The sequence below is a fragment of the Tauraco erythrolophus genome, chromosome 9, assembly GCF_009769465.1.
Source record: "Tauraco erythrolophus isolate bTauEry1 chromosome 9, bTauEry1.pri, whole genome shotgun sequence".
Lineage (NCBI taxonomy): Eukaryota > Metazoa > Chordata > Aves > Musophagiformes > Musophagidae > Tauraco > Tauraco erythrolophus.
In genome coordinates, this window is record NC_141473.1 from 15,974,125 (window position 1) to 16,000,188 (window position 26,064).

At 56.4% G+C, this 26,064-nt stretch overlaps 3 protein-coding genes across 8 annotated transcripts in view; 1 reads left to right on the top strand and 2 right to left on the bottom strand.

The window, feature by feature from the left end:
- Window positions 1-8,097, bottom strand: part of ARMH3 (armadillo like helical domain containing 3) — a 125,320-nt gene extending 117,223 nt beyond the window's left edge. For 4 of the 6 annotated variants that reach the window (XM_086616949.1, XM_086616947.1, XM_086616948.1 and 1 more), the window contains exons 1-2: window positions 8,066-8,097; window positions 80-191 (exon numbers count right to left, since the gene is read on the bottom strand). In XM_086616949.1, the coding sequence (XP_086473075.1) occupies window positions 80-181 (102 nt within the window). In that variant the 5' untranslated portion in view covers window positions 182-191; window positions 8,066-8,097. Of the gene's footprint in view, window positions 1-79; window positions 192-8,065 lie in introns of those variants that run through there. The other 2 variants (XM_086616946.1, XM_086616950.1) reach the window with 2 other exon arrangements.
- Window positions 8,098-8,899: 802 nt separating this feature from the next.
- Window positions 8,900-12,617, top strand: HPS6 (HPS6 biogenesis of lysosomal organelles complex 2 subunit 3). The gene has a single exon (XM_009977329.2). The coding sequence runs from the start codon at window positions 8,900-8,902 to the stop codon at window positions 11,357-11,359; it is 2,460 nt and encodes an 819-aa protein (XP_009975631.2). The 3' UTR covers window positions 11,360-12,617.
- Window positions 12,618-15,070: 2,453 nt separating this feature from the next.
- Window positions 15,071-25,617, bottom strand: LOC104371810 (prominin-1-A). The gene is made up of 24 exons (XM_086616594.1): window positions 25,473-25,617; window positions 24,106-24,167; window positions 23,684-23,889; window positions 23,134-23,254; window positions 22,937-23,000; window positions 22,459-22,548; window positions 21,988-22,178; window positions 21,824-21,898; window positions 21,442-21,505; window positions 21,020-21,179; window positions 20,602-20,754; window positions 20,033-20,156; window positions 19,783-19,874; window positions 19,472-19,556; window positions 19,215-19,358; window positions 18,882-18,953; window positions 18,582-18,671; window positions 18,399-18,452; window positions 17,956-18,036; window positions 17,588-17,656; window positions 17,402-17,491; window positions 17,023-17,135; window positions 15,817-15,834; window positions 15,071-15,438 (listed from the first exon to the last, which is right to left on the bottom strand). The coding sequence occupies exons 1-24, from the start codon at window positions 25,600-25,602 to the stop codon at window positions 15,387-15,389; spliced, it is 2,400 nt and encodes a 799-aa protein (XP_086472720.1). The 5' UTR covers window positions 25,603-25,617; the 3' UTR covers window positions 15,071-15,386.
- Between the last annotated feature and the right edge of the window lie 447 nt (window positions 25,618-26,064).

The window sequence follows — 26,064 nt, forward strand, 5'->3', positions numbered from 1 at the left end:
CACGCAGAGCCTTCAGTACAAAATAAACCAGAAAAATATAACGCAACACTTTAGAAAGAAGAGATGCTTAAATCCTTACCGTGAAAATCTCATCATACATCAACACAACTTTCTCCTTCAATGGCTTTTTGGAGGCTGAAGATTTCCGAAGCAGCCCACCTTTCTTCTCTGTCTGGGCCATGCTGTATACACTGAAGGTAAGAACAGACAAAAAAGGCTAAGGAAACTTGAACTTTTCTTCAAGGCATATCTGGCCTGCCTCAACCATGAAAGACTTTTTCGCTGCGCTGAAATACTAACAGCCTCTCACAAGCTGAAAGTAGGGGCTTTAATAACTATACTACATAAGAAAACAGATCAAAGGTCCCATCTAGACCCACATCCCATTTCAAAGAAAGATGCAAAAGTTCAGACACAGGAAGATACAGAATAAGCTCCTTATGAATACATTTTCTTAATTCTCCTCTGCCAGAAACTGATTCATGATCCAGACCAACACCGTTTCCATCTAGAAAAGAATGTATTTTTCAATCTCATTGCATGAGCTGCACTACTTGTTATCAAATGGATACCCAGTCCTTTTTGACACTGGTCAAGCCTCAAGGACACCTCATGATAAAAAGCTCCTGAAACTGTTTGAGAAAGTCTTCTCTTATCTGTTTAATTTGCTGCCAACCAAAGCACTTCAAATTCTGCTTTTGCATTCTGAGGCGGCGTCCAACACTAGGAAATATTTGGCTGCAAAGCCTCCCTAGCACTCCAAAAAGCTTCCCAAAGCACTCCTGCCACCTTTGCTCATCCCTACCTCAGCTGTGCCAGCTGCTCTGCAAATCAAGCCAGAGAGGAACCCAGCCTCAAAAGCATCACATGTGGTTCATTTTTAGGAGGAAGATGGGAGGAACACCGGGGAGAAGCTTTGCAGGGATTTTTTTTATATTTTTTTTTAACCAGATTAATTTCCTGATCTATTTAACAGAAAAGGTTTTATGGAAACACAAACAGGTTTTACTATAATTAATTTGTGTTTCATGCTTACTGGTTATCCTGTTAAAAAAAAGGAAGTATCACTATTACAAAACGAGCCGTTACAAAAAGTAACGGCCATAACTGTAGTCGTGAACGTTATGTGACATCAACCCATTCCAGAGGCTGAGAGTCAGAACGCATGACTTGCCATGTACTCCCAACCTCGTGTCTGATGCCACAAAGCACATCACCACTCTGACCTTGTAAACATATATTTATCTACAATCACAGATTTTTCTGGCAAGTATCACAGCTTTAGCACTGTTCTAACCTCTATCACTGTAACACTGCCAGAGGTACTTAAGGGAATGCCATCCCTTCTCATATCCCTGAGCTCCCAAGCTTTCTGCCATACCTCCAAAGGTAACTACACACAGCAGCAGCACACCTCAGTCAGAAGCTTGACTTAAGTCATGCTCCAGAAAAACATGGCCAGGCTGTTGTGGTAGCTGCACTCAGCCATGCTAAATTATGCATAGAGAAGTTCACTCAAGTCAGCATCTAAGACCCCAGGGCTTTCTGAGCTGGGAGCCATGGAGACAGCTTTGGATTTAACCTCCATCCCAGACTACCTGAACCCCCTTCCACAACCACGGCAGGTTTAGATCTTTCTTTAGATCTTTTAGTCTTTCCCTCAAAGAGCAACTTCCAGCAACTACTGAATGCCAGTTCCAGATCTCTTCTACATTCTTTCCACTGCAGACAGCTTTTGATTACCTTAAACTACAGCTATGTTCTCATCTAGGACTGTCAGGCTTCCAGAGTTGGTTATTCAGAGATCCATCCCTTGAGCTGTAAATCTCAGTTCTGAGTGGCAGGAAAACATCTTTGGACCTGGAGAAACAGTGCTGCTGCAAAAGACCCTGCCCCAAGAGTGAAGGGAAGGAGCTTTGCCTGGATGGGAAAGCAGAGGGTAGGACAGACAGCAGCAGATCTCACACCTGAAAAGATAACATTTATCTAGAAAAGCAGAGGTGTTCTGTCTTCCTGCTAGAAAGGGAATATGCACAGGTGACTGGTTAAGGGCTGGTGTATGTGCTGGGGTAAGAATGGAAACAGCCTCAAGACACATTGACAGAAGAAAGCTTAGCAACTACTGCATCATAACCTTCTGTAAATCCCAAAATTATTCCTGTAGCCTAGTAAGTCTATATACCCAATTAAGATGGAAAGAGGTTTCAGTCTAACAAACAAAACAGAAAACATTATTCAATCATTTTGATAGCTTCTCTTTTACAGACTTTGCATTATTTTTAAACTGTCATGGGAAATAAGACATTATTCTAAATAGAAACATAATTGGAAATAGAGAGAAATCTATTAAAAACCAAATCAAGAACTATGTCGCTTTTAGCCTAGCAATACAAACCTTACCCAAGATTGCACAAAACAGTTTCCCAACTAGAATTACAAGTTTCTGAACCTAAAGCAGCTGCCATTCCCAGCATACAAACACATCCATCAGCATGCTTCTAATTGAATTACAGCTAATGAATCCCAATGTCAAAACTAATAAACTAACCCTCAGTGCTTCTAGGTCAGCGTTCTCACATCAAATGTGTACGTGAATGGGAAGGGATCAATACACTCTGCTTAGTCCCCGGACTTCGAGAGCTGCATTTTAATATTTTTCCTACATTTTCAGAAAGACAAAAATCTAAATCCCACAAGGCACAAAGGATTGATGCTGGGGGAGCATCAGAGGGATTGCATGATCATGTGAAAATTCTAGTCTCTGTCAAAATGGGACTTGAGATTCATATTCTCTCAACCAAAGCTGCACAGAGCACATACAAAGACGACTGCTAGAGGCAAGGATTAAATAATATTCTCATTTATAATTTGCTATTCTACAAATGAGCATATGGAGAAGCAAGGGGAGAAAAGGAAAAGTCGTCTTTCATGCCAACGTTTTATCAGGCTCTGCTTGTTTTATAACCTATGATCATCAGGCTGTACGAATGTTTCCTTCTTTTCACTTTATGCAATTACATTTTCTATATGTCATAAAGACAGAAACAGGAAACTGCATTTTGCTAACAGGGACCTTCTAAGCAGCTGCAGAAAACAACAGTTAAATGCACAAAGCATTTATAAGTAAGTTGTAGAGGCGTCAAATTATCAGGACATCGTGACAGCTTATGAAAATGACGACACTGAATGTAGTTAACAATTACCCTTTAAACACATCACATGTAAAAAGCATTAGTGCACTTTCCACATTTTGAGTTCAAATGCGTAATTTATTCTGTCAATAGGTCAGTCCCATTAACACATGCTGCTAAGTGAATCCTGCTGCAGCCGCTGGCTGCACGGGAGAACTACCCCTGAGGGCCAAGAGACACACACACATCTGGATTTTTAGAACAGCAAGTACTTCGCCAAGCAGCAGAAGATCCAAGATGCTTCATCTGGAACTAAAAGAAACCTCAACAGAGCACGAGTCTCAGTAGCTCAAAGGCAGGAAGATAAAAGCCACAGCAAACAGAAGCTTGGGCAGACTCTTGCTTTATCTATCATCAAGCCCAGGATCAGCTGATCCAGTCAGGAAGACAGGGATGAGCACATCCAACCATCCACCTCCCTTCCATTTCATTCCAGAACTCATAGCAGAGATTCCAACCAAACATGTGACATTCTGATGAATGCATGTCTTTAGAATATCCACGGGAAAAATGAACTTGACATTTTGAGTTCGAGGTTTACTCAGACTTGTGCACATTGAAAACTGTGGCTGCTCCACCTTGTCCCTCAGCTCCCATACAGACTTATTACTCCACAGTTCATCTTATAATAGTAAAAATAGTACTGTAGAGAACGTAACACTAATGCACATCTACACTATAATTGTTGCTCACCAGCCTGGGCTGCGGCTCCAAGGATGCCATTGCATCTTCCGCAGCCAGGAGGAAATGGCCTGCCTTTTGTAGGCAGGGTCTCAACCTTAGTTAATTACATTCAATTTCAATTCAAGCCAGCTGGGTAATAATAATCGGATGCCACAATTCCCTCTTTTTGTTTTACCAGTTTTTGTTTTTAGAGGAAAGTAAAGGCTTTACGGTGAGCAGAGACCCAGTCCATTTGTTCCGACTCCAGCACGCTTCCCTCCCATGAATATCACATCGGGGCTTGCGGCTTTACCTTCTTTACCGAAGGACTCTCGCTCCGGCCCTGGCTACTCTGGCTCCGGCAAGGGAGTCGCAGTCCTCAGGGTCTCTCAGACGTATCACGTCGGGGTCACCGGATGTTGCTCACCAGCCTGGGCTGCAGCTCCAAGGACGCCGTTGCATCTTCCGCAGCCAGGAGGAAATGGCCTGCCTTTTGTAGGCAGGGTCTCAACCTTAGTTAATTAATTACATTCAATTTCAATTCAAGCCAGCTGGGTAATAATAATTGGATGCCACATATAATGACATCAGTATCCAAAACTTGTAACTTCTGTAATCTTGCATGCAGCTCATCGAGCGTTGTGTTTTGCATTTAATTGCCTAGGCTAACAAACCTGAAAGTTTTCAGGATTACAGATGCACATACACAAGCCCCATATACAACCAAACATGAATACTTTTTTTCAGTGTGGACCCCTCAAAAAAAAAAACAAACACTGGAACGCTTATTGGCTAAACAAAAAGAAACCAAACAGATGGCATAAAATGGTATTTTCACATATTGTGTTACTTGGCAAGCGACTTATTCCCTGTCTGAAAAAGGGTAGTGCAAATGAGATGTGATCTGTATTAGTCTGTTAATGCCAAAGCCCTGGACCTCAATCAATATATATAAAGACTCTGAACAAGAACTGAGATACTTTTGCATTTAGAATCCAATTTCCCTTGATTTGCCACTGCTACTAATATTGGACTCACTTGTTTAAATATTTCAAGGCCAGTAATTGCCCACACACAACTGCATGCACCTGGAACTCAGTGTGATCACGCTTTGCCTTTCAACATATTTTGCAGGTATATCACTCAAGTCTAAAAGTAGGTTGTTCAAAGATTATCTCTATCATGCAAGAGACAGGGATAAAGAGCCGCCTACTACAGCAACACATTATAAGGCAAGTAGTCACTAAATTCTTCAGTGAAGTTCCAGGAAAAGCTTGCACTTCATACACATGATGAATCTGCAAAGTCAATATTGGAACCTGAGCAACAGGCAGTTAAAACACAGGCTCCAGCACTCACCCATCACTGGAAGCAACAGACAACCTGCACCCAGCACAAGAGTTTATGAATCCCAATGCATAGACAGTGCCTTGACTCAGTTCAAGCTCCAGTATTAAAACCCTCGGGAATACTCCAGCAGCAGCCTGGCAGACCACTACAGAGAGAGCAGGAATACACTGGGCTAGATTTTATCAAGGCTTTAGCAACCATCATGATCAAATTCCTGCTAGAAGCCATTTTGCAGCTTATTCTACCAACTCGTGCATTGGCAGTTATGGTTCATGCTAGTAGGTCCACGTTGCCTTTATATTTCATCTGTCCTTTACAATCTTATTTGTATGTTGTCCACTGGAATGAAAACTGCTCAGACTGTACCTTCTTCTGTAACTGTAAGGTGCCCAACTCATCAAAAAGGCAACAGTACACTCAGAGCACACAAGCCTTGGATCCATCTGGCAGAATTTCCAGGTGCCTTCATGCAGTATATAATGAGAAACATACTCTGAGGGTGTGCTGAGGACAAAAACTCACACAGATCCTACTTCGTTTTCTGCAGTACCAAGCAACATTACCTCAGTCTCAGTATATGCATTTTTTACTAGCAAGTCCTTCCATCCTGCTCAGAGCAGTAGTGATCTATGTGCTTCTACATAGCACAATCTAAAGTTACACCACTACTGATCTATTTCCCCCCTTGAAAGAATAGGAAAAGCAGCTTTCTAATGCAGATACAGCCACAGACTCCCTCCCGCTACACCTGCTTTAGCAATGATATAAGAGAATAACATCCAAGCTACATTTTTAACACTTCATCCATAATTGCCTTTCATTTCTATCTGTCCAGTTAGAATAACACTCAATCCATCAACTTCGCACCATCAACTAGTTAAGCTTCTTCCTGTCAAGTCCATCTAGACAAGCGTCACACACTTCCACCTCCATCTGTTCACAACATTTTTGCAAATTATTTTTTTCATTTCATCATGCTTCCTTTCCATATTCCTGGCTACAATGCCCAGCTCTCTCATGTCAGAAAGTCTCTTTGGATTTTCATTCTTCATTCCTTCAGAATCCATTCCACCTCGTTTACCCTTAAATATTCTGCACTGCCTCTACACTCCGACCTAAAAGCTCATGCCACTCAGAGACCTTTTCAGAAGTCTTCCTTCTGAAGAAAAACACTCTCCCAGTAACCTTCCCCTGCCCTTCTCCTATGGCTTCAGCTGTCAGTGTGGATCCAAGGCCCATGCTGAATACAGCGCAGCTGCATGACCTTGGCTCCGACTTCTGAGGAAGCTGCTATGTTCTAAGAAACTGCAGAGCAGAGCCACACCAAGATAAGAAAGGTAGAGCTGCAGAGAGGTAACATTTTTGAGACATGGACTATTAGTAGCACAAGCACTCAGGAAGAAAAACACAAACGTAAAAAGGTATAAGATCCTAAAACAAAACAAACAGACAAAAACAAAGAACAACCCAGGGAGTCCCACAGAACAACAAAGAACACAGCAAGTGAGCAACTTTGAGCAGCAGAGGTTGACCCTTCCCCTCCTCAGAGACGTCTGTGTGGCTGCCTGGTGTGTTAGCAGGGGAGCAGATGAATGTTCAACCTAGCAGCTCATTAAAGCCTCACTGTTTCTTTTGTGCATGCCAGCCAGTAACTGTTTAACATTTTTACCTAGTATATATCCTGCCTGCTGAGTCTCTTTGCACACAGCAGAAAAGCGCCCTAACTGACACAGATTGAGGATTACACTATTATTACTGGAAAACCAAACTGATGTGCTTCCCCCCTCAACAAAACTCCTCTTAAAAAATTTTTGTCACACTTCCTACTAGAGCTCAAACAGCTGGTGAACTGCAATCACCATATATCGCAATGATCCAAATTATCTTATTGCTTTGCATATTCCACCCACCTGCTCAGCCCGAATTGTCTCTAATCATATATTCAGATCACAGCCTCTGCTTAAGAGCAAACTTTCATACAGTGGCATACGCAACAGGGTTTTGACTGAGGCTGCACGTTTGCTTACGTAGCAAGCTGCCTCTGCCTTCAGCATAATAAACATAACAAGTTCTCGCTCCTTTACCATTGTTTACTGCTCCCCTTTGCTTTGCCAACACAAGTGTTTGTAAGGCTGTGAGGTAAACCAGGTAATTAGAATGATCAACGATAAAAGAATATGCCTTACTCATTCTTTTTCTAGAAAGCGTTATCTTAAACCCACACCATTTCAGCGGCCAGCTGACACTGTGGCCCACGAGGAGCTGCACCAGCACGGCCTAAGAGTTGGGCAACTCCAGCCCGCTGGGAAGCCTCCTCCGGCACGGCAGCACTCACCGAGCTGCACCCACAGGCACTTACTTGGGCAATACGGTGGTAGGGCATTATTAGCGATACCAGCAGCGCTGCAGGCAGGCGGGGAAGGGACCGACAACTTCTTAAGCAACAGAGCTGTGTACGCTACTCCCGCACGCCCAGAGTCCCCAGGAGGCGGCCGGGCCCCGCGCCAAGCAGGGCGGGCAGCGAGGGGCCCACGGAAGCGGCTGCGGCAAAGCAGGCGTCGCCCCCCGCCCCGAGCCCCCCGGCAAGGTGCCGCCGGCATCCGAGCGTGGCCGGCGACGGGCGGTGGGGCCGGCGGGCCCGGCCGTGAGACTGTGCCTGGCGAGGCCCCTCGCGGCGGGCAGAATCCCCGCCCCACGGAGATCCCCCCAGGGCGGCGGAGCCGCGGGAGGCGGTGCCGCCCGCTCGCCCCAGGCCCGGGCGGCGGCGGGCGGCCGTTACGGGCGCTGGGGAGGGGCGGCGGGGCGGGGCCCGGCCCCGCGGGGTGGGGGGGCTGCGTCCCCCCACGGTCCCCGGCACTCACCTGCGGGCGAGCCGTTCCCCTTCCCGACGCGCAGGCGCTGCCGGCCGCGCTGCGCATGCGCTCCAAGGGGGCGTGCGCCGCGCGGTCCTAGCGCCGCCAGCGCTGCGGGTGGGCGCGGGGTGCTGTCAGCGCCGGGTCTCGTTGCCCGCCGGTTCCCCGGGCGGCCCCGGGACCGGTCCCCTGCGGCAGCCGCAGGCGGGGCGGGCAAGGGCAGAGACGGGAGGACTCCTCCCCGGCCGCAAGGAGCTCGTTGCTCTGAGACTGACACACCCGCCCCCCGGTAGAAAATGGCCCCTCCGCCTGCAGGGCTTCGCAAGTCGCCCCCGAGCCGCGGTCCCGCCGCCCTCCCCGCGCTGGCGACGGAAGTAGGAGAGGGGCGGCCCAGCCCGGCCCGGCGCGGCTCTGCCCGGAAGCCCGCCGCCTCGTGATTGCGCAGCGCCGCGTCGTGCCGAGCCCAGCCGAGCCGCCACCGGCCCGGCCCCGGCGGAGGGGCGCCCCGTCCCCGGCCGGCAGCCGCCGCGGCAGGTAAGCCCCTGCGGGGTCCCGGCGGGAGGGGGGTCCCGGGGACGCGGGGCAGCGGGGAGTCCCCTGGGGCGGAGGTGGGTGTGCGGAGAGCTGAGGGCGCGGCACGTACCTCGGAGGGTTGGTGCCCGCGGAACCGGATCGCTGGTGGAGGAGGGTGCCCGCGGGGGTCCCTGGGGGTTGGAAAGTCTCCGGAGACCCGGGGAACAGGATGCGACGGGGGGTGCTGGGAGGGGACTGAGGGGCGGCAGGAGCCCCGTGCCCCTGCTCGCCCTGGTGTATGCTCTCGGTGACCAGGGCGGGCGCCCCGCGATGAAACGAGCCGGGATGCTGCGGCAGGTCTCCGACTTCAGCGACTTCGGCCGAGGCCACTGGCTGCGGGAGCTGCTGTGCCAGGAAGAAGAGCCCAGCCACATCCAGTCCAGCCCCGATGGGCAGCACCTTTTGGTGCTGCAGAAGACCCGGCTACCCCCCCTGCCTCAGGTGGTGGCCTTCCAGCGCCACGGCATTGGTGGAGCCGACCTGGAGAGGAACTGGCAGCCGCCCCAGCCAGCCCTGGTGGGACTGCTCTTCCTGCAGAGCCCTGTGACACTGGGCTCCTGGGCACTGGCCCTTGTGTGGGAGCATGGTCGGACTGAGGTCTGGCACTTTGTGGTGGCTGTGGGCTGGCAGCTGCTGCAGACAGTGGAGCTCTGCCAGGGTGCCCGGGCACGAATCGTCTCTGTGTGCAGCCAGGGAGCCAGCCTGGTGTGGTGTGAGGAGAGGCCTCCCCTGGATGCCCACTCGGACATGAGCAAGTGTGCCTTCAGGTTCTGTGTTTGCACCCGGGCTCTGGAGGTGAGGGAGCAAGGTGTGCAGCTAGGCACCGTAAGGATAGTCCTGCACAACAGCCCTGAGTACCAGGTCCTGGCCTTCTCCCAGCACGTCTTCCTGGTGCCTGCCACTGCTGGCTTTGCCACCACTTCCAAGTTCCTCCTCATCTGGCATCCTGAGAAGGCAAAGCTCACCATCACAGCCCCCTCTGCAGGCTTCATCCACAGCAAGGTGCTGCGCTCCAGCAGCGAGTCAGACTTCAGGAAGCTCCTGCTTGGTTCTGTGGGTCTTCTCTCAGGTTTCGCACCTCTGGACATTCACACCTCTGCTGTGTCCAACGGTGGGGGTCTGCTGCTAGTGAGCACGAAGGGTGCTGTGAACGTGGTGGAGCCAGATGGGACACAGAGGCATATCTTTGACCTGGAGGGGGGACCCCTGACCCACCGAAGTCCTGTCCAGCTGAAGACCTTTGGCAGCATCCTTGCCTGTGTGCTGGCAGGGGTCCTATACCTCGTTGACCAGAACAGCGGAAGGCTCATAGAAAAGAAAATCCTGGGCATGAAAGAGGTGCATTTCTTGGAGTCCCTGGGAGAGGAGGACAGCATCCAGATGCTCACTCAAACTGGTATCTACAGCTTTAGCTTCTCCAAACCTGAGGACAGCAGCAGGCCTGAGCCGTGCCTGGTGGAGATGGTGTTTGAGGAGGCCTGCAGATACTACCAGAGGAGGAGCCTCAGCAGCTCTAAGCTGACGGTGGAGAAGTTGAAGAAAGGTGGTGTGTTCCAAGCTCCTGTAGCCCTCGCTGCCATCCTGCAGCACAGCCTCCACCAGAAGCAGAAGCCAGCCCAAGGCCTCCAAGACAGTTATGCCAAGCTGTTGAGCACAATGAGCCTGGAGCTGCACAGCTACATGAGCCTGGAGCTCCTCAAGACCTGCGTGGTGTGTGCCCCAGAGAATGAGGTGGAAAGCTACTGTGAGGAACTGGTAGAGCAGGAGGTCAGCCGTGTTCTGCACTCTGACATAGACAAGGACAACTTGACCTACCTGAACTCCATCTTTGCCTCCTTCCCAAAGGCTGCCTGGAAGGCCACAAGGAGCTGCCTGCAGCTGCAGCAGAACGGGGACGGCCTCTTGGTAGCCAGAGCCACCCCAGAGGTGTGGAAGAAGGTCCTGGGAGGGCCACAGCAGGAGGAGGTGGGTCAGAATGGGGTGGTCCCGCTCTTTGAGCTCATCTGCGCTTCCTTCCTGAGGTTCAAACCCAAGTGGCTGCCCAGTTTTGTGGAGCTGACTCAGCAGTATGTTAGCATCTCTTGGGCATACAGCAGCAAGGAGGGTCCAGAGGGCCGGGTGCCGCTGTACAAGAGAGCACTGGGAGTACTAGCCAGGAAGAACAAGCGCAGCGAGGCAGATGATGAGATGGAGCTCGAACTGCTGCTCTGCAGCAAGAGGCCTAAGGCTGTGCTGCAAGCTCTGCACCTTCTCATCTGCCTGAAGCGGTGGCAGCGGGTGGTGGAGGTGGCAGAGAAGTTCTCCAAGCTCAGCCCCTTGCTTAACAAGGAGATATTCACCACGCTGCTGGCAGAGTTTGCCCAGCACCGGGAGCTGGACCCTTATCTGGACACACTGTGGCCACTGTGCCCCGCTGAGCTCACCACCTCAGACATCCTCGCCGTGGTCCTGCAGCACCTCCCTCACGCCCAGGAGGACCCAGTACCCTTCTCCAGTGAGGGGAACCAGCTGACTGTAGGTTTGCTCAAGCCGCTGCTGCAAAGGGTTGTGCAGCGTCCCTGCATCCAGGATGAGATATACTCGGATGCCTTGCAGAGCCCCACCTTCCCCCCTCCTACCCCACCCCGAGAGCACAAGATCCTCTCAAAAGCAGCGGCCGATGATGCCCCTCAGCCACCCACAGCAAGAACTTCCTCCCCCTCAGCGCTGGTACAGGGTGACGCTGCATGAAGGAGGGAAGCACAACGGGATCCCAAGCCATGGGTGCACGAGGAGTGGAAAGCTGCATCCACCCTGGGAAATCCTGCCCCGCCTGGCAGTACAGAAGCCTGCTCCTTTCCAAAGCCTCCCTGCAGCAGCATCTCAAAGAGTCCGTTGGGTGGCTGGTTGGGGGATCTCACCTGAAGCCAGGGCAGGCTTTCTGGCTGTTTCTAGCAAGTGCAATTGTGTGTGCCCCAGCGGAGGAGCAAATGCTGGTGGCATTTGCAGGTGAAAGCGCTGGCTGCACTACAGGACTACAGAACTGCCGCCTGCCCATAGCACTTTGTTTTTGGTTTGCTTGGCTCCTTTATAACTTCATTTCCACTTCCCTGATCTTTGTGGAGCGGTGGTGGTGTGGTTTAACCTGGCCAGCAACTAAATGCCATGAAGCTGGTCCCAGTCAAAACCAGGACAGGTGGGCAGGGACACACACAGTCTTTCCCCCTCACCACCCCATTCTCTGCTTAGTGGGTTGGGTGGTGCCTCCAAGCTCTGCCTGTGAGAAACTGGGCATGTTTCTTGCAGCAGGGTTGCCGAGTTCTGCTACTTTGGGCTCAGTCAGATGCTAAATGCCAGCGTGGCACAGCTCCGCAGCACTGGGGGTCCCAGCACACATACTGGCAGCTGCAGCACTCTTCATGCTGTCTCACTGCAATTCCTCTGGGATCAATCCTGTAGCTGTGACTGATTGCAGCTACTTAGCTGAAGAGAGCAACCTAATTCCCTTATCTCTCTATCCCAGACGGTACCCAAACTCTCTTCTGAGCCGAGAAGCTGGCAGCAGCCTGTGCGAGCTCAGGGCTGGCCCTTCCTCTCCCTTTCCTTTGTGGAAGCTTAGATTATGCTGCAGGACGCCCAGGCCCTCTGTTCCCATCTCCTCTACCTTTGCCCTTTGCACACAAAGGGGCTTTGTCAGGGTTGTCTGGCTCATATTGTGCCTCTGTTTGCAAAGTCAGTGTAACTTGAGAGCGGTTGTGCAGGAAGATCCAGGTTCCAGCCCCTCGCTGGTGCTCACTGCCTGGCCCCCTCCTCCGGGAGAGAGACCCTGGCTGTGGCTTTGCCCCTGCGTTCAGGGCTGTGGTGGGAAGGAGTTGTCTCTTTTGCCTTGCCCGGCTGGCAGAGCCTGGCTGGGATGGGATGGACTGCAGGAGATTCACCTGCATTAGTCCTCTTGAGAGTGGGGTTAAGTGTGTAAAACAGACTCCTTTTAAAAATAAACGTTCCTAAAGCAGTGCAGATGGATGTTGTGAGGATGCATACCCTCAGGAGGAGGCAGTTTCATTTTGCTTCTGCTGAAAAGTGGCCAAGCTCAACTCACCAGGGTACTGCCCAGTGTGGATCACTGCTGGTACATAGTGGGCTCAGAGTCCCAGCTGTGCCTGGACAGCCCATTCCCTCCATGGCACTGGGCCCTTTACCGCTATGAAGCCATGGAGGCAGGACTCTGCACTGGCAGGCAGGTGACCACCCCAGAAGGGCCATCCCAGGCAGCGCACGGTTTGGCAAAGGCAAACCCACGTGTTGCTGGGAGCAAGGAGACTTACCTTGGCTTAGCTTCCTTCCTCCCTGCAGCTCCTCGGTGCCACAAGCAACCTCAAAAGGCCACTGGGGCTTCTTGTTGGGTGAGTTGTGGCTGGGCCCAAGATAAGATTGAGGAAGGGAGACGACATTTTTTTTCAAGAGCTGTAACTTGTCCCTTTGTTCCTGGCTGAAAAACCAGCATCAGGGAACACCAGGCTGGTCCAGGCAGGAGCACACAACAGCAGAGCTGCCATTGAACAGATCGTGGTTGTCAAACTGCTTTAAAGATGTGGCAGAGCCTCCCCCAGACAAAGGCTCAGCTGCAGAAAGTCCCTGTAGTGGAAAAAAGTCTGGCAAAGGGGAAGAGGAACTGCTGCAACGGTTCTCTAGAGGCTGGCTGGCTACTGATGAGACCTTCCTTATGGTGGCCCTCATGCTGCAGCCATGGGGTGCTGTGAGTATTCCCTCCCACACAGGGGAAGTGGATTCTGGCAGTGGCTGCTCGTGGAGTGGAGGGAGCGTGGCCTGAAAGGAGAGCCAGCGGCAGCCACTGTGGGCATTTTGCAACGAGCCGTTCTCGCCTCTTCCCCGAGCAGCTGCTGACCCTGTCTGACACTGCTCTTGCCACCCTCCCAAGGCTGCTCGGGAGGAGGGGGATGGACCCAGGTCCCTCAAAGCTGCGGCTCCCAGGACTCGGATGCTGTCCTGGGGCAGCGCTGAATGGGGAGCTGCTGATTGCAAGCCTCACGCCTTGGCAAAGGCTGTGCAGTCATCTGGGGGGAGACTTTCATTGCCAGGGCTGGGTTTGGATGGAGGTGGCCCCTGGAGGGTCAAGCTCCCTGCCTTCCAGAGAAGAGGCTGCGGCTGGAGGCTGAGCAGAGAGGGCAGCAGGGAGGGAGCAGTGCCCACAAAGCCAGCGAGCGGAAACTGAAACCAGTAGCTGTCCTGCGCGGGTTGGTGTCTCTGAGGCACAGCAAGGGAAGAGGAAGCAGGGGACGCTGTGCAGTGGGGACAGCCTGGGGCTCGGGGATGGAAACCTCCACACAGCCCCTAGACAAGCACTAAACAGTCACAACTCGGGCGGTTGAGGGTTTAGGGTGCAGAAGAGCAAAGGCAGAGCAAGTGGAAACAAAACTGAGCTGAATGGTCTCCAAGGGGGCGCCAGGAAATCCCTCCCCGAGGACCAGAAAGGGTGGGCATCCCTGGGGGGAGCAGGGGCAGAGCCACCACGCAGGGCAGATTCAGCTGGGTGATAGGCAAGCGCGAGGCTCTCTTTGCAGTTAGGACAGGTGCTGGGGAGAGATAGCAAGAGGTAAGGCCAGTGCAGCTTCAGATAACGCCTGAAGGAAAAAATAGTGATTAGAAGATCTGAAAGCAAATGGAAAAAAACGATAAAACAGACGCACAGAGCAGAGGGCGAGCTGGCCAGCTCAGCTTTGTCTCTTGCTCCAGAGAGACTTGGACTTTGCAACGAAGGAAATGAGTCAAGCTGCTCACGTACGTCCCCTGTGCCTGACCCGGCATTCGGGATGGGCCCTGTGCTTGCGCCAAGGAGCAGTGCAAAGCAGTGCCTGCACTTACCCCATCACGGATGCAGACCAAGTTGCCCTTGGCTTATCTGTGCATGCAGTTCTCGCTGTGCCCATCCGTGCCATGCAGCAGCATGGGACATGCAGGGGTGGACACTGAAAGCCCCCATGCCACCATACCCAGTAGAGGGAAGGAGGTGTGGGCTGCAGGCACCCCATAAACTAACTGGAAACCCACAGATGACACATACCAGGGTTGCTGGAGGGCACAGGGAAGTGCCCGTGCTCTGGCAGGGGGGCACCTCATGGACAGGAGGCTTTTGGCATGGCTTTTCTCAGGGAAGGACCTGGCACCCACCCAGCCACAAGTGCAAAGGGCTGCCCAGTGCGGGGAGCCTTGGTGACACTGAGCAGCGGTCCTGCATCAACCCCTGGGCTGGGTCAGGAGTCCAAGAGCTGGCTGCAGGCAGAGCACGCTTGGGGATCACAGCAAGAGCCCTCTAGTCCCAGGCACAGCCCCAGCTTGTGCCAGCAGTGGGGAACCCTCCCTACCCCTCCCACTGTGCCCTTCCATCGCAGCAGGACATCAAGAGTGCAGCCGCATGCCTGCAGTGCACACAAACACCCCATTTATTGTTTGATACCAAAAAAAAATCACAGCCTTGGAAAAAGTCAGGCTCCCTGCAAAAAATAAATAGTCACATTTTTCGAGCAAGGGGCCTGGGTGAGCAGGTTCCCGCTGGCCAGCAGCGCAGGCTACAGTGGCATGGACAGTGTGAGCTGTCCCAAACCCACAGGATTTGGCAGGGGTTGGGGGGTGAAGTCCCACCTGGGGAGGGGGTTTCAGCCAGGGGGTCCCAACCTGCTCCCCAGCACCCAAGGAGAAAGTGCAGCATTCAGGGCAGCCGTGTCCATCTCCTCCATGCCTGTGCTGTGGGTGACGGGGGCTAATGCCTTGTGGACGGCCGGGGGATTTTGTAGAAGTTAAACATGGGTGGCCTGCAAAACCAAAGTCACTTGTGTAACCCCAGCCAGAGAGGAGAGCAGGAGACAGCCCAGGATGCACTAGGATGGCTAAATGTCATCCCACCCTCACAAAAGAGGGTATGGAGACCATCCACACACACTCCACCAGCTTGGAGGAGGCTGGGAGCAGCAGCACCCCCAAACTTAGGAGTGTGAGAAGATGATAGGGGGACCTCAGAACACTCTACACTGCACAGGTCCCGCGTTCCCAGTCCTCCCCTGGTACCTACACCCTCCTTGGCCTGCACTCACCCTGTTCCCCTCCTCACCCCCCTCCATCTGTGCCCTGTCCCCCCTCATGCCACAGGAGCTGCCCCCCACCCCACACAGGGACCTGGCACTGCTACTTACATCTCCAAGGCTTCATTCCTGGAGGGGAGAAAAAAAGAAGGGACAGTGTTAGCAGGACAGAAGGTGCCTCCTGGGAGAGCCCACCAGCCCAGCATGGCCTGGTGGGACAGGGCTCTTCCCCTGGGGCACGCAAGGAGGATGTGGCAGGTTGCAGGGTACCGCAGTCACCTCAATCCCAGCTGCCCCATCTGGACACAGAGCATGGGCTCCTATAGCCCCCGAACTTTGCTGCCCCCAGAGCATCACTGCTTCTGCCCTCACGCTTGCTGGCTCAGTGGCACTAGGGTCCCCTGTGCCACCATTTCAGTTCCTCCAAGTTTCCCTAGCAGCTGAGCCCATGTCTCTAGCCAGCTCAGCCGCAGGCTGCAGGGGGAAGTGAAAGGCACCAGGGCCACTGGTGGGGACCCTGGACACGCTGCGGGCAGGGCACAGCCCGGCTCGGCACCACGTCCCACACACACATCCAACCCCAGCACGGGTTTGGGAGAGCCGGGGCACAGCGCGGAGAACGGGGGCAGACAGGGAGGAACACTGGCTGGGGCTGCGCTGGGCACGAGGGTGCTGCAAAGCCCAGCTTCCCGGGTGGCAGCTGGGGGAGCGGGGCAGGGGAACCACCAGAAAACTGGCTGCACCATAGCCCTCAGCTGTTGGAAATCCAGCTGGAAACCGCTCACTACCCTCAGGCAGTCGGTCAGAAGGCCCTGGGGGAACAGGGAAAGGGCCCCAAGGGGTGGGGGGGGGAAGATGGTGGCCAGAGGTGTGCGAACCAGCACTGCGCCCTCGTGGCAGCGACACCAACCCTGCGGTGTGCTGCTTCTGCGCGGCATCCAGCTGTGCTCCCGTTTTGGGGCCCCAGCACAAAAAATGGTGCAAAGCCGGAACACATCCAGTGGCAGGTCCCCGAGCTGGGCTGGGGGCTGCAGCCCTGCCGTGCAAGCCAGGCTCCTTCCTCCAAGGGGGTTGTATGCACCTTCAGCTGCCCAAAAGAGGGTTGCCAAGCAGGCAGAGCCAGGCTCTTCTCCAAAGCATCTCCGTTTTTGGAGACTGAAGGTCCCAAGCCACCTCCATGGTGCCCCTCGTGCCCACATTATTTTAGGATCAGCCCCATGGGCTGCCACGGGGCACAGGAAGGGGCAGTTTGCAGTGCACAGGGACGGGGGCAGACCTTAGATCCAGCACGGTCGCAGGGGGTGAGTGGCTCCTCACCTGTAGACATCAGCAATGTCCATGCGGCGGTAAAACTTGGCAAGTCTCACGGCCAGGATGATGCTGGGCAGCAGGAAGAAGGTGCACCAGCCCAGGCTGAACCAGAAGGTGTTCTGGGTGTTGGGGGAGAGCCATCAGGGCCCAGAGAGCAACTGGGAGAGCCTCTTCCACTCCCAGGCCCCTCCAAAGACCGCCCACCCACCCCCGCTCTTTTCACAGCCTGGCCTTTGCTCTTAGCCACAGCAATCCACTGGGGAGATGCTGAGCTCTGCTTGCTTGGGATATAGGTGGGTACCCCTCATCCTGTACATGAGGGGGACAAGGGGACCTCATCGCCACCCCACACACACGTCACCCCACACACCACTGCTCCACTCACCAGAGAGTCCAGGATATAATCACAGGTGATGGCCTCCATGCTATCAAAGGTCTGAGCTATGGGTTTGCAACGTGCCACGTCTCCCGTCAGCTGGGGACACGGTGGGGACAGGACATGTCAGCATCCCCAGAACCCTGCAGCCTGTTCTCCCCTTCCCTCTACCCCACCAAGGAAGGCTCAACTCACCCTGCTTTTGGCCCAGGAGATGTACGTTTCAAAGAAGTCCAACAGCTCCTCCAGGAAGGCCCACGTCTCCTGCGGAGGCAAGCAGAGAGTGGAGACGCTGCACCCTCAGCCCACTCCATGCCCCACATCTCCTCTGTGTCAGGATCAGGGCTGTCTGACCACCTCAACCCAGCATCAATGGGGCTGCAAGCCGCACCCCAGCCCCTTGTCTGGGGTGCCATAAGAGGAGGGGTGGACCCTCAGGGAAAACGACAGGGCAGGACAAGCAGCTGGACATCGCTTGGCAGCCCTGCATGGAAGGAGGTCTTGGTGTGGGGGTCCGGTCACCTCCCCACCAGTGGCCCAGCAGCAGAGCAAGGTGAGCTCACGTTCTTGATGATGTTTGTTGTCTCCCTCTCCAGGAACTCCTGGCTTTCAGTGGCTTTGTCCAGCGCAGCTTCTGTCTGTGCCTGGGGTCAAAGGAGCCCTCAGCAGTGTGACGGGGAAGTGGGGTCCCCACATCTCCCCCACCTGGCCCAGCAGCAATCCCTGGGGCGCAGCGTCTCTGAGCCATGGTGTCCCCAGCGGTCAGATGCTGGTAGTGTCCGAGTACTTGGGTGGGGAGAGCCTGTGCCTGGCAGAGTTTGTGGGGTATGCCCCCTCCCTCTGCCCCATAAGCACTCCCGACAGTGCTTGCCTGGGGTGTCCCACAGCAGCCACCAGCCCCAGAGACTGCAGATTAACCCCCACCATCTCCACTGTGGAACCTCAAGGGCACCTTGCAGGGTGTCCCAGACCCGGGTGTGCTCAGGAGGCCCCTTGTGCACCTTACCTCGATATGGGCAGCCCTGCTCTGCACCAAGTGGATGTTCTCCTTAAGGCTTTGCTGGGGATGGAGAGAGGGGGGTCAGAGGCACAGACCCACAGCTCAGCTAAGACTTTGCTAGCAGGCTCTGAACTCTGGGAGAGCCCAAGCCAGCACCCCTAGGACCTTGCCCACCCTGGCATCGCTCACCAGCGGCCCAGAGAAGCTCGTCTGCATCTCCTTGTCCAGCTCCCTCAGCTTGACAGCATCAGCCTTCAGGTCCTCTTTCACGTCCTCGCCCTGGAGGAGCTGTAGTCAGTGATGCCCTCTGGCACAGGGTCCCTGCCCCACCACAGCCATCTGATGGGGGGCCAGGCTGGAGAAAACAGCTGGGGGAGGGTGAAGGGCCTCTCCTTCCCTTGGCACCCAGGCAGGTCTGTGGACGAGCCCCTGCAGCCAGTGGCTTCGGGGACTGGGTGGCCGTGTCCCCAGGGTGCCATGGTCTCTCACCGCTTTGTCGGCCAGCTGCTCCAGCTCTGCGGCCAGCTCCAGGAGGCTTTCCTGGGTCACGTTCTGATCCAGCTGGAAAAGGCAGAGACAGAGCTGTGAGAATGGGGAAAGGGGTTCATGGGGGGGCCGTACCTGGTCCCTGCAGAGCAGAGCAGAGCCAGGGCCTCGCAGGTGGAGGAGGTGCCCGGTTGCCCCAGGGGGTGACACGGATGGCAGGGGACACCCCTAGAGCCTTTGGTGGGACTCCCACAGCAGCAAAGGGAAGGAGGCAGTGGATTCCATCAACACACATCCGGACCCTCCCATCCCAACACCAGGCTGCCCCTAGCTCACCTGCTCCAGGGTGAGGGTGAAGTTGGGGGGCTGCCCAGCCCGGCTGGCATTCAACAGCATGTCTTTCTGGCTCTGTTTGAGCAGGGAGATGGGGCTAAGGGTGACATTCATCTTCTCAAATGCCGTGGAGATCTCTCCTGTGTACTGCAGGAGTGAGGGGAGCTGTGATGGGGCACGGTGCTGACCCCTCACTGTCCCCCCAGTGCCAGCCCTGCACCCCAACTCTGCCCCTCAGACCCTGGCACCTCCACACTCACCTGGCTAATGTTCAAGAGCTCGTCCAGGGACACGCTCTGGTCCAGGTGCAGCATTTGCCATAGGGCAGCGTCTCGCTGGCACTGCCTGCAGGAGGGGGACATGGAGCTGAAAAGGGGTGGGTGAGTGCCACCCCCCTCCCGGGATCGCGTCCTCACCCATATGGGCAAGTTGCACCTCGCTCCTTCCCTGGCTTCAGCACCTGCCTGCACCCAGGGAAGGTAGGGCAAGCTGATCCCATCCAGGGGAGCATCAGAGGGTGCTGAGCAGCTGTACTCCTCCCTAAAAATGTGGTGGCGGGGCTGGGACCCACCTGTACATCTCCGAGAAGTTTGCTGTGCCACCCTTCTGACCCAGCAGCTCTGACAGGCTGAAGCCAGGGATCACGCCAGGGGTGTCCAGAAGCTGAGAGCAAGGAAAGAGGTGGAGAAACTAGACACTGTGCAAGGCAGGACACCTAAGAAGAGCATCCCAAACTGGCCAGCGCTGCCTCCGCTCCAACAGTAGCCCTCCAAAAGGTGGCAGTGGCTCTGGGCAGAGGTGTGTCCTCACAGGGAGCTCACCTGGAAGAGCTGCTGGCTGCGCCAGGACTCACAGACGAGCATGTAGATGTTCCCCCCCAGCACGAAGGTGATCAGCACCAGCAGCATCAGCAGCCAGGAGAAGATGAAGCTGAAGCCGACCCCTCTGCCGGGACAGGGGTGCCATCAGCACTCAAGGCCCCATGTCCCGGCATTGACGCCAGCATTGCCTCCAGCTCGCAGAGCCCGGAGCCTGCACACCCCTCGTCCACCTCAGCGATGCCAGGAAGCACCACCATTCCCATACCCTAGGGCTCGGCCCCCGACATGGCTTCCCCCAGCTTTGCAAGCCACCACTCACCCGCAGAACCGCGGGAGCACACATGCACTGCCAGGCCCCCACCAGCAACGGGAGAATGGGCTCCACTCAAACGCCCTTCACCAGCACCATGTTTCACCCTCACCTTTACCACTTGCACAGTGAGTTGCCATGGGGCAGGCCATTAAGCCACAGTAATTTGATCATTTAGGAGCTTGAGCATCCCCAGGCCAGCCCTGCCCACCCATCCCACTGCTCCCACACGTGTCCTCCGCAGCCGAGGGAGCCTCACGCCATGAAGAAGTTCCCGGCAGCGTGGGAGAGGCTGCTGCGCTGGGTGGGCAGCACACTTTCCTTCAGCCCCAGGGGCCCCAGCAGCAGCCCGATGACGTTGCAGAGGACCACCAGCAGCACCATGCAGCACAGGAGGACACACACCCTCCACCTGGGGCAAGAGGAGGGGCAGGAGTCAGACAGCAGGACCTGGCACCCCAAGCAGTGCCCAGTGTCCCATCAGCTGCCTTCTGGGGGGGAAAAAGCCCCCAGGCACCCTGGCAGAAAAGGGGCACGGGTGCGTGCAAGGCACAGCTCTGGCTACCCTGCACCCACAGCCCCACCACTGAGCAAGCCCCAACTCCAGCAACTGGAGAATCGAGAGCCTGAGCCTCTCCAGACAAGGGAGCCAGGGAATGCAGCAGCCCCTCGCCTACCTCAGCCCATCCAAGGCAATGATTGGCTCCCTGTACTCCTCCAGCACCAACATGGCATTGCGCACAAAGGCCCCGATGTTCTCCTCCACGTCCAGGAGCGGCAGCTGCTCCTGCAAGCTCCTGATCTCCTGCCTGATAAGGCCGAGCTTGTCCTGGGTCTCTGCAGGGGATGAAGAGAACTGCTGTGAACTGCTGCCCAGGTCCTGCTTGCCTAGAGCAGCAGGGACTGGGAGAGGATGGGAAGGGGGTGGCTTTGGTCAAGGATGGATGTGCATGATAGCACATAGGGAGCTGGGGACAGCCAGGGCTGCAGGCAGAGGAGTGGCAGGAGGGGAGGTCTCCAGGCAGGCGTGGGATGAGAAGGGAGTATGGAGCCCTGGGAGAGGGGCAATTCGGCACACTGGGCACAAAGCCCTGCTCACCTGTCACCACGTCCTGGGACTGCTCTTGCACCTTGGCAGGGATCATGTCCAGCGTGCTGTTAACCTGCGTCCAGGGAGGCACAGCATAGAGCTCATGTCCCTGCCCACAACCTAGGGCTGAGCAGCACATTTTCTCCGTCCCCAGATCCCGGTGCACAGGACAGCCAGGCTTCCCGCAGCACCCAGTCCACCACGCCAGCGCCCAGGGGTGGTGGGGACAGTGGCCGGGCTCTGGCCAAGGCTGACCTCCAGCCAGCCCTTCCCTCCATGTGACAGCAATCAGCTCCCAGTGAGGCTCTTCCCAAGCCATCCCTCGCAGCACAGCCCCAGCAGCAGTAGGAGCACCCAGCGCTGCACCCGGGAGCGGGGGAACACCCCTCACCTTCTCTAAATCGGCCGCTACGTTGGAGTCGGACACATCACGCAGTGCTTCCAGCTGCTGCTCCACCCCGGGGATCTGCAGGGACGAGCCTGGGTGAGAGGGCTGCGGGGGACCGGAGTGGGAGCCACTGGGCACCCCTTGCCCCGCACCCTGCCCCTCCTCACCGTGCTGAAGTTGGTGGCGAAGGCAAGGCTGTCCAGGGACACGTTGCGGCAGGGCTGGCCGCAGCGCCGCAGGGTCTGGTTGAGGCCATCCCGCAGGTCGGCCAGCCGCCCGCTGTGGTTGCTCTGCAGCTCCTCCAGGCGCGAGCGAGCATCGGTGATGCTGCCAAAGGCGGCCGCCAGCACCTCCATCCCTGGGGAGATGGCAGGGGCTTGAGGTCTCATCCTGACAGCATGGTGGGGGCTCGTCCTCACCCAGCTGAGCCTTGGGGCCCCATCCAAAAATGCAATGTAGGGGCACCCCCTTCGGAATCCCAGCATTTGCCACAGGCTGGGGCTGGAGTAGCCAGATGGACCCCCCTCCCTGGAGGCCTTACCCAAACCTGCTGGAGCCCCCCAGGCATGCGCCTGCCCCAGCATACCCCTGAATCCCCCCGCAAGGCTCTGCCAGCACCCCAGGGCTGGGGCTTCTACCTTGCAAGAGGCTCTGGAGGGATGCCAGAGCCCCATCTGTGCTGCTCCTGATGTCCAAGACGATCATGCCACCCAGCTTGGGCCCAATGTCTGTGAAGATGGGAGACATGGTGTCAGTGATGGGACCTCCAGCAGCAGGACCAGGCTACCCTGAGCAGCCCGGGGCTTGCAGGGGAGTTGCCAAAAACAATGACACTCCCCTCAGGACCCCAACCCATATCCACCCTCCAGGCAAGGTGGGCAGAGGGGACCCCCCTACCCTGCCAACACCTGCATCACCCTCCCAGAGCAAAGCCTGAATGGGGAAAAGCAGCAGCTGGAGCATAGAGAGAAGCCCCCAAACTCACTCCCTTTAGACATCCCCATGAGAATCAGTCCAGTGGCCCCCAGGGTCAGCAATCATCTGCAGCACCCCCAGCCACCTCCACCCCCAAGCACCCCCAGGATGCCTCATCCCTCCCCTGCCACACACCCTTACCCTGGAGGCTGCGGTTGGCGTGGTCCAGCGGGACATCGCTGCTGTCAACGATGAAATTGATTTGCTGGAGGGACAGAGATAGGGTGTCAGTGCGGGTGGAGACCCTTCCCCACCTCCAGCCCCACTGTCACACTTCCCCAGGGAGGTTCTCTGTCCCCCATCAGGTATCCCAACCGGGGCAGGGGTACTAGGCGTGCCTGGGGGATGGAGGCCAGGTAGGTGCGGACGTTGCCCAGGGTGCCGTTGACGTTGGGAAAGGTGCCATACACAGCCTGGGAGAAGCGGGTGTTGCTGACAAAGGCGCAGACGTTGCCAGCCCTGCAAGGGAAGGGTGGTAGGGTCAGCATGCAGGGAGCTCAGTCCCGATGTTTTCCCCCAGGACCCTCCGAATCCACCCACATCAGTTCCAAGCTGCAGGGTCTGAGCCCCTCTTCCAGAGTATCCCAGCGAGTGCCCTGCACACAGCCAAGGGACCAGAGAGGAGGGACACGGGAAACTGAGGCACAGGGGAGCCCGGTGCCTGGCGCACCCGCATTTCCCGTCAGTGAAGCTATCGGGAAGGGTCTGCTCCGTGCCAATGCGCATCCCCCAAGGCCAGCTCCCCACCACTGCCGCTTCCTCTCCTTTGTCCCGCCATGCTGGGATCTGCTTCTGCGAACAATGGCAGCTTCCTGGCACAGCCGCCAAGCGCCGGAGTTTCCACCCGCCCTCCAGTCCCATCCGGAGGCTCCCAGCCAGTGCACTCACAGGACAAGAGCAGAGACCAGCAGGACGGAGGCCCAGAGTGCCCGACGCCGGCAGCCCATCCGCCGGCCCTGCTTCTGGTACATGCGGCCTCCACAGTTCCCGCAGCAGCGGCAGCAGCAGAAGCAGCATCCCACCAGGGGCACAAGGATGATGAAGAGGAGCCCAACAACCATGCAGACCAGGAAACCCAGTTCATAGAGCAGCAGCTGAGAGAGGAAGAATGAGAGGCAGCATAACACTGGTGCACCTGAAGACTCCTCAGCTCTGAAGGTCCTGTCCAGATCCCCACAGGGCAGGTGGTTGGACAACTCCCCTTGATGCTGTCCAGCACCCAAGGCTCAGCCTCAGAGCAGTCCCCACCAGCATTCCCCAGCCCATGGTGATCTGGGGCTGCCCACTCCCTGCCCTGGCTGCCCGCTCACCTCCTGGATTTGCTCTCTGAAGGCCTCGTCATTCTGGGGCTGCCCAAAATCTGCAATCAGTTCTGGGGGACAAGGAGCAGAGAGGGCTGTGAACAGGTGATGGGCCATGGGGTGCTCTCCAGAAGAGCCCCACAACCTCCTCACCCCAGACGTGGGCTCCCAGCACTGGGCATCACCTCCAGCACTGTGGCTCAGAGTGGCTGTGAGCGCATGGCATATTTCTCTCTTCCCACTGTCCCTCCCCAGCCATCATGTCCCACAGCCCTTTTGCACCCAGGAAAAGCACTCCAGCCCCCAGGCTCTCAGGGGTCCACAGAGCAAGGGGGTCCTCACCCCAGCAGGCAGTGGGGCCAGGTACGGGGGAGGATGCTGCGACAACCATCTCGGCTGCCCTTGGTCTGCCCTCCTGCAGCCCAGCCCCAGACAGACGCCCAGCCGGCACTTTGAGCCTTGGATGGGCACTGGGGCAAAATCCCCTGCCACGCTGGCTCTTTCGTCTCCAGGGCTCGCCCTGCCCCCACAGCCTCATTAAAAGCCGTGCTGGCACGTGGTGATGTGCGATTGTACCCTGGTATCTGCGTGACACGAACAAGGCCACAAAGTCACTGCATTGTTTGCCAGCCATGCGTTTGCCTGCAAGTTGCTGGCAAGCAAGAGCTGAGCCCAACGAAGGAGGAAGCACAAGTGCCAGCAGCCAGAGTGGCAAACCACTCCCCCTAGGTGGGCAGCACTTGCCCCCAGAACATTGAGCAGCTGCAGGGTCCTCGCATCACCCATGCCAACCTGCAGCCACTTCTGGGCAGAGCTGTGCCAGCGACACATCCCCTCGGAGGTGAAGGAAGGAGAGAGGGAGGGAGGATGAGCAAGGCAGTGCGCAGGGGGTGCCCGCAGGGCTGCCATGTGGAGCACTGGCACTGGGACATGCTGCCCTTGGCCCCAAGCCAGGCTGTGCCTAAGCACACCTCGTCACCTGCAATCACAGAGGGCTGCAAGCCAGGCAAGGACCCCGCAAACTCGCAGGCAGCGCGGGGTTTGCTCTGCACCTTTGGTGGGGGCCTGGGATGAAGATACCTGGTGGGAAGACAGGGCAGGACTCTGCAAGGTGGCACTGCCACCAAAGCCTGTCCTGGGGCTCACTTGAGGGTGTCCCACAGTTGTGAGGGGACATGGACAGGACCCAGCTGGCAGTCCTCAGGGACCCCACTCCGTTCCCCTCCCGCGGCCCCATACCCCTCCTAACCCAGTATCCCAGCATTTAAATCCTGAATGGATAGTCACCAGTGCAAGAGGACTCAGACGCAACTGGGATCTGCAGCTCCGAGCAGCCCCCCCACCCCATCGCCAGCCCCTCACCGCTGTGCACTAACCTACGGGCAGGGCGTTGGGCTGCACCAGCCGCAGGAAGCCGTGCACCATCCCCACGAGGCCCAGCGTGCTGCTCCCTGGAGCTTCGGGGCCGGGGCCGTACACCGGCTGCGAGATGTTCCCTAACTCCATGGTGGCAGCTCCAGAGGGCACCTGGGCACGGAGAGCAGCTGTCAGTGTCGTTAGGGCTCAGGGCCACCCAGCCTGCTCTGCCTCCTGCCTCCGAGCAGGAAATGCGGGGAGAAAAAATCAGGCACCTGCCAGCTCCTGCCCGGAAGGAAATTGCTGCGGGAGAGCACCGAGGAGGGATGGGGAGTCCGGGAGCAGCAGGGTGGGGGGCCAAGCAGGAGATGCCATGAGGGACCAGAGGGGCTATGGGGGATGAAGTGGAGACAAAGCACTTACCTTGTCCTCTGGCACCCCTGTGTGCCCACGTCTGCTGCAGGGCCCAGCCGCGCAGTGCCAGCGCCCGGGCTTTATGGTTTGTTTAAGTTTCAGCTGCGACTGCTGAAAAGCTGCTTGTCGGGAAAGGTGGCGATGCCGGGATCGCCCCACCCTGCCCCTGCCACCTCCTGGCACCCGGCCACCCCAGGC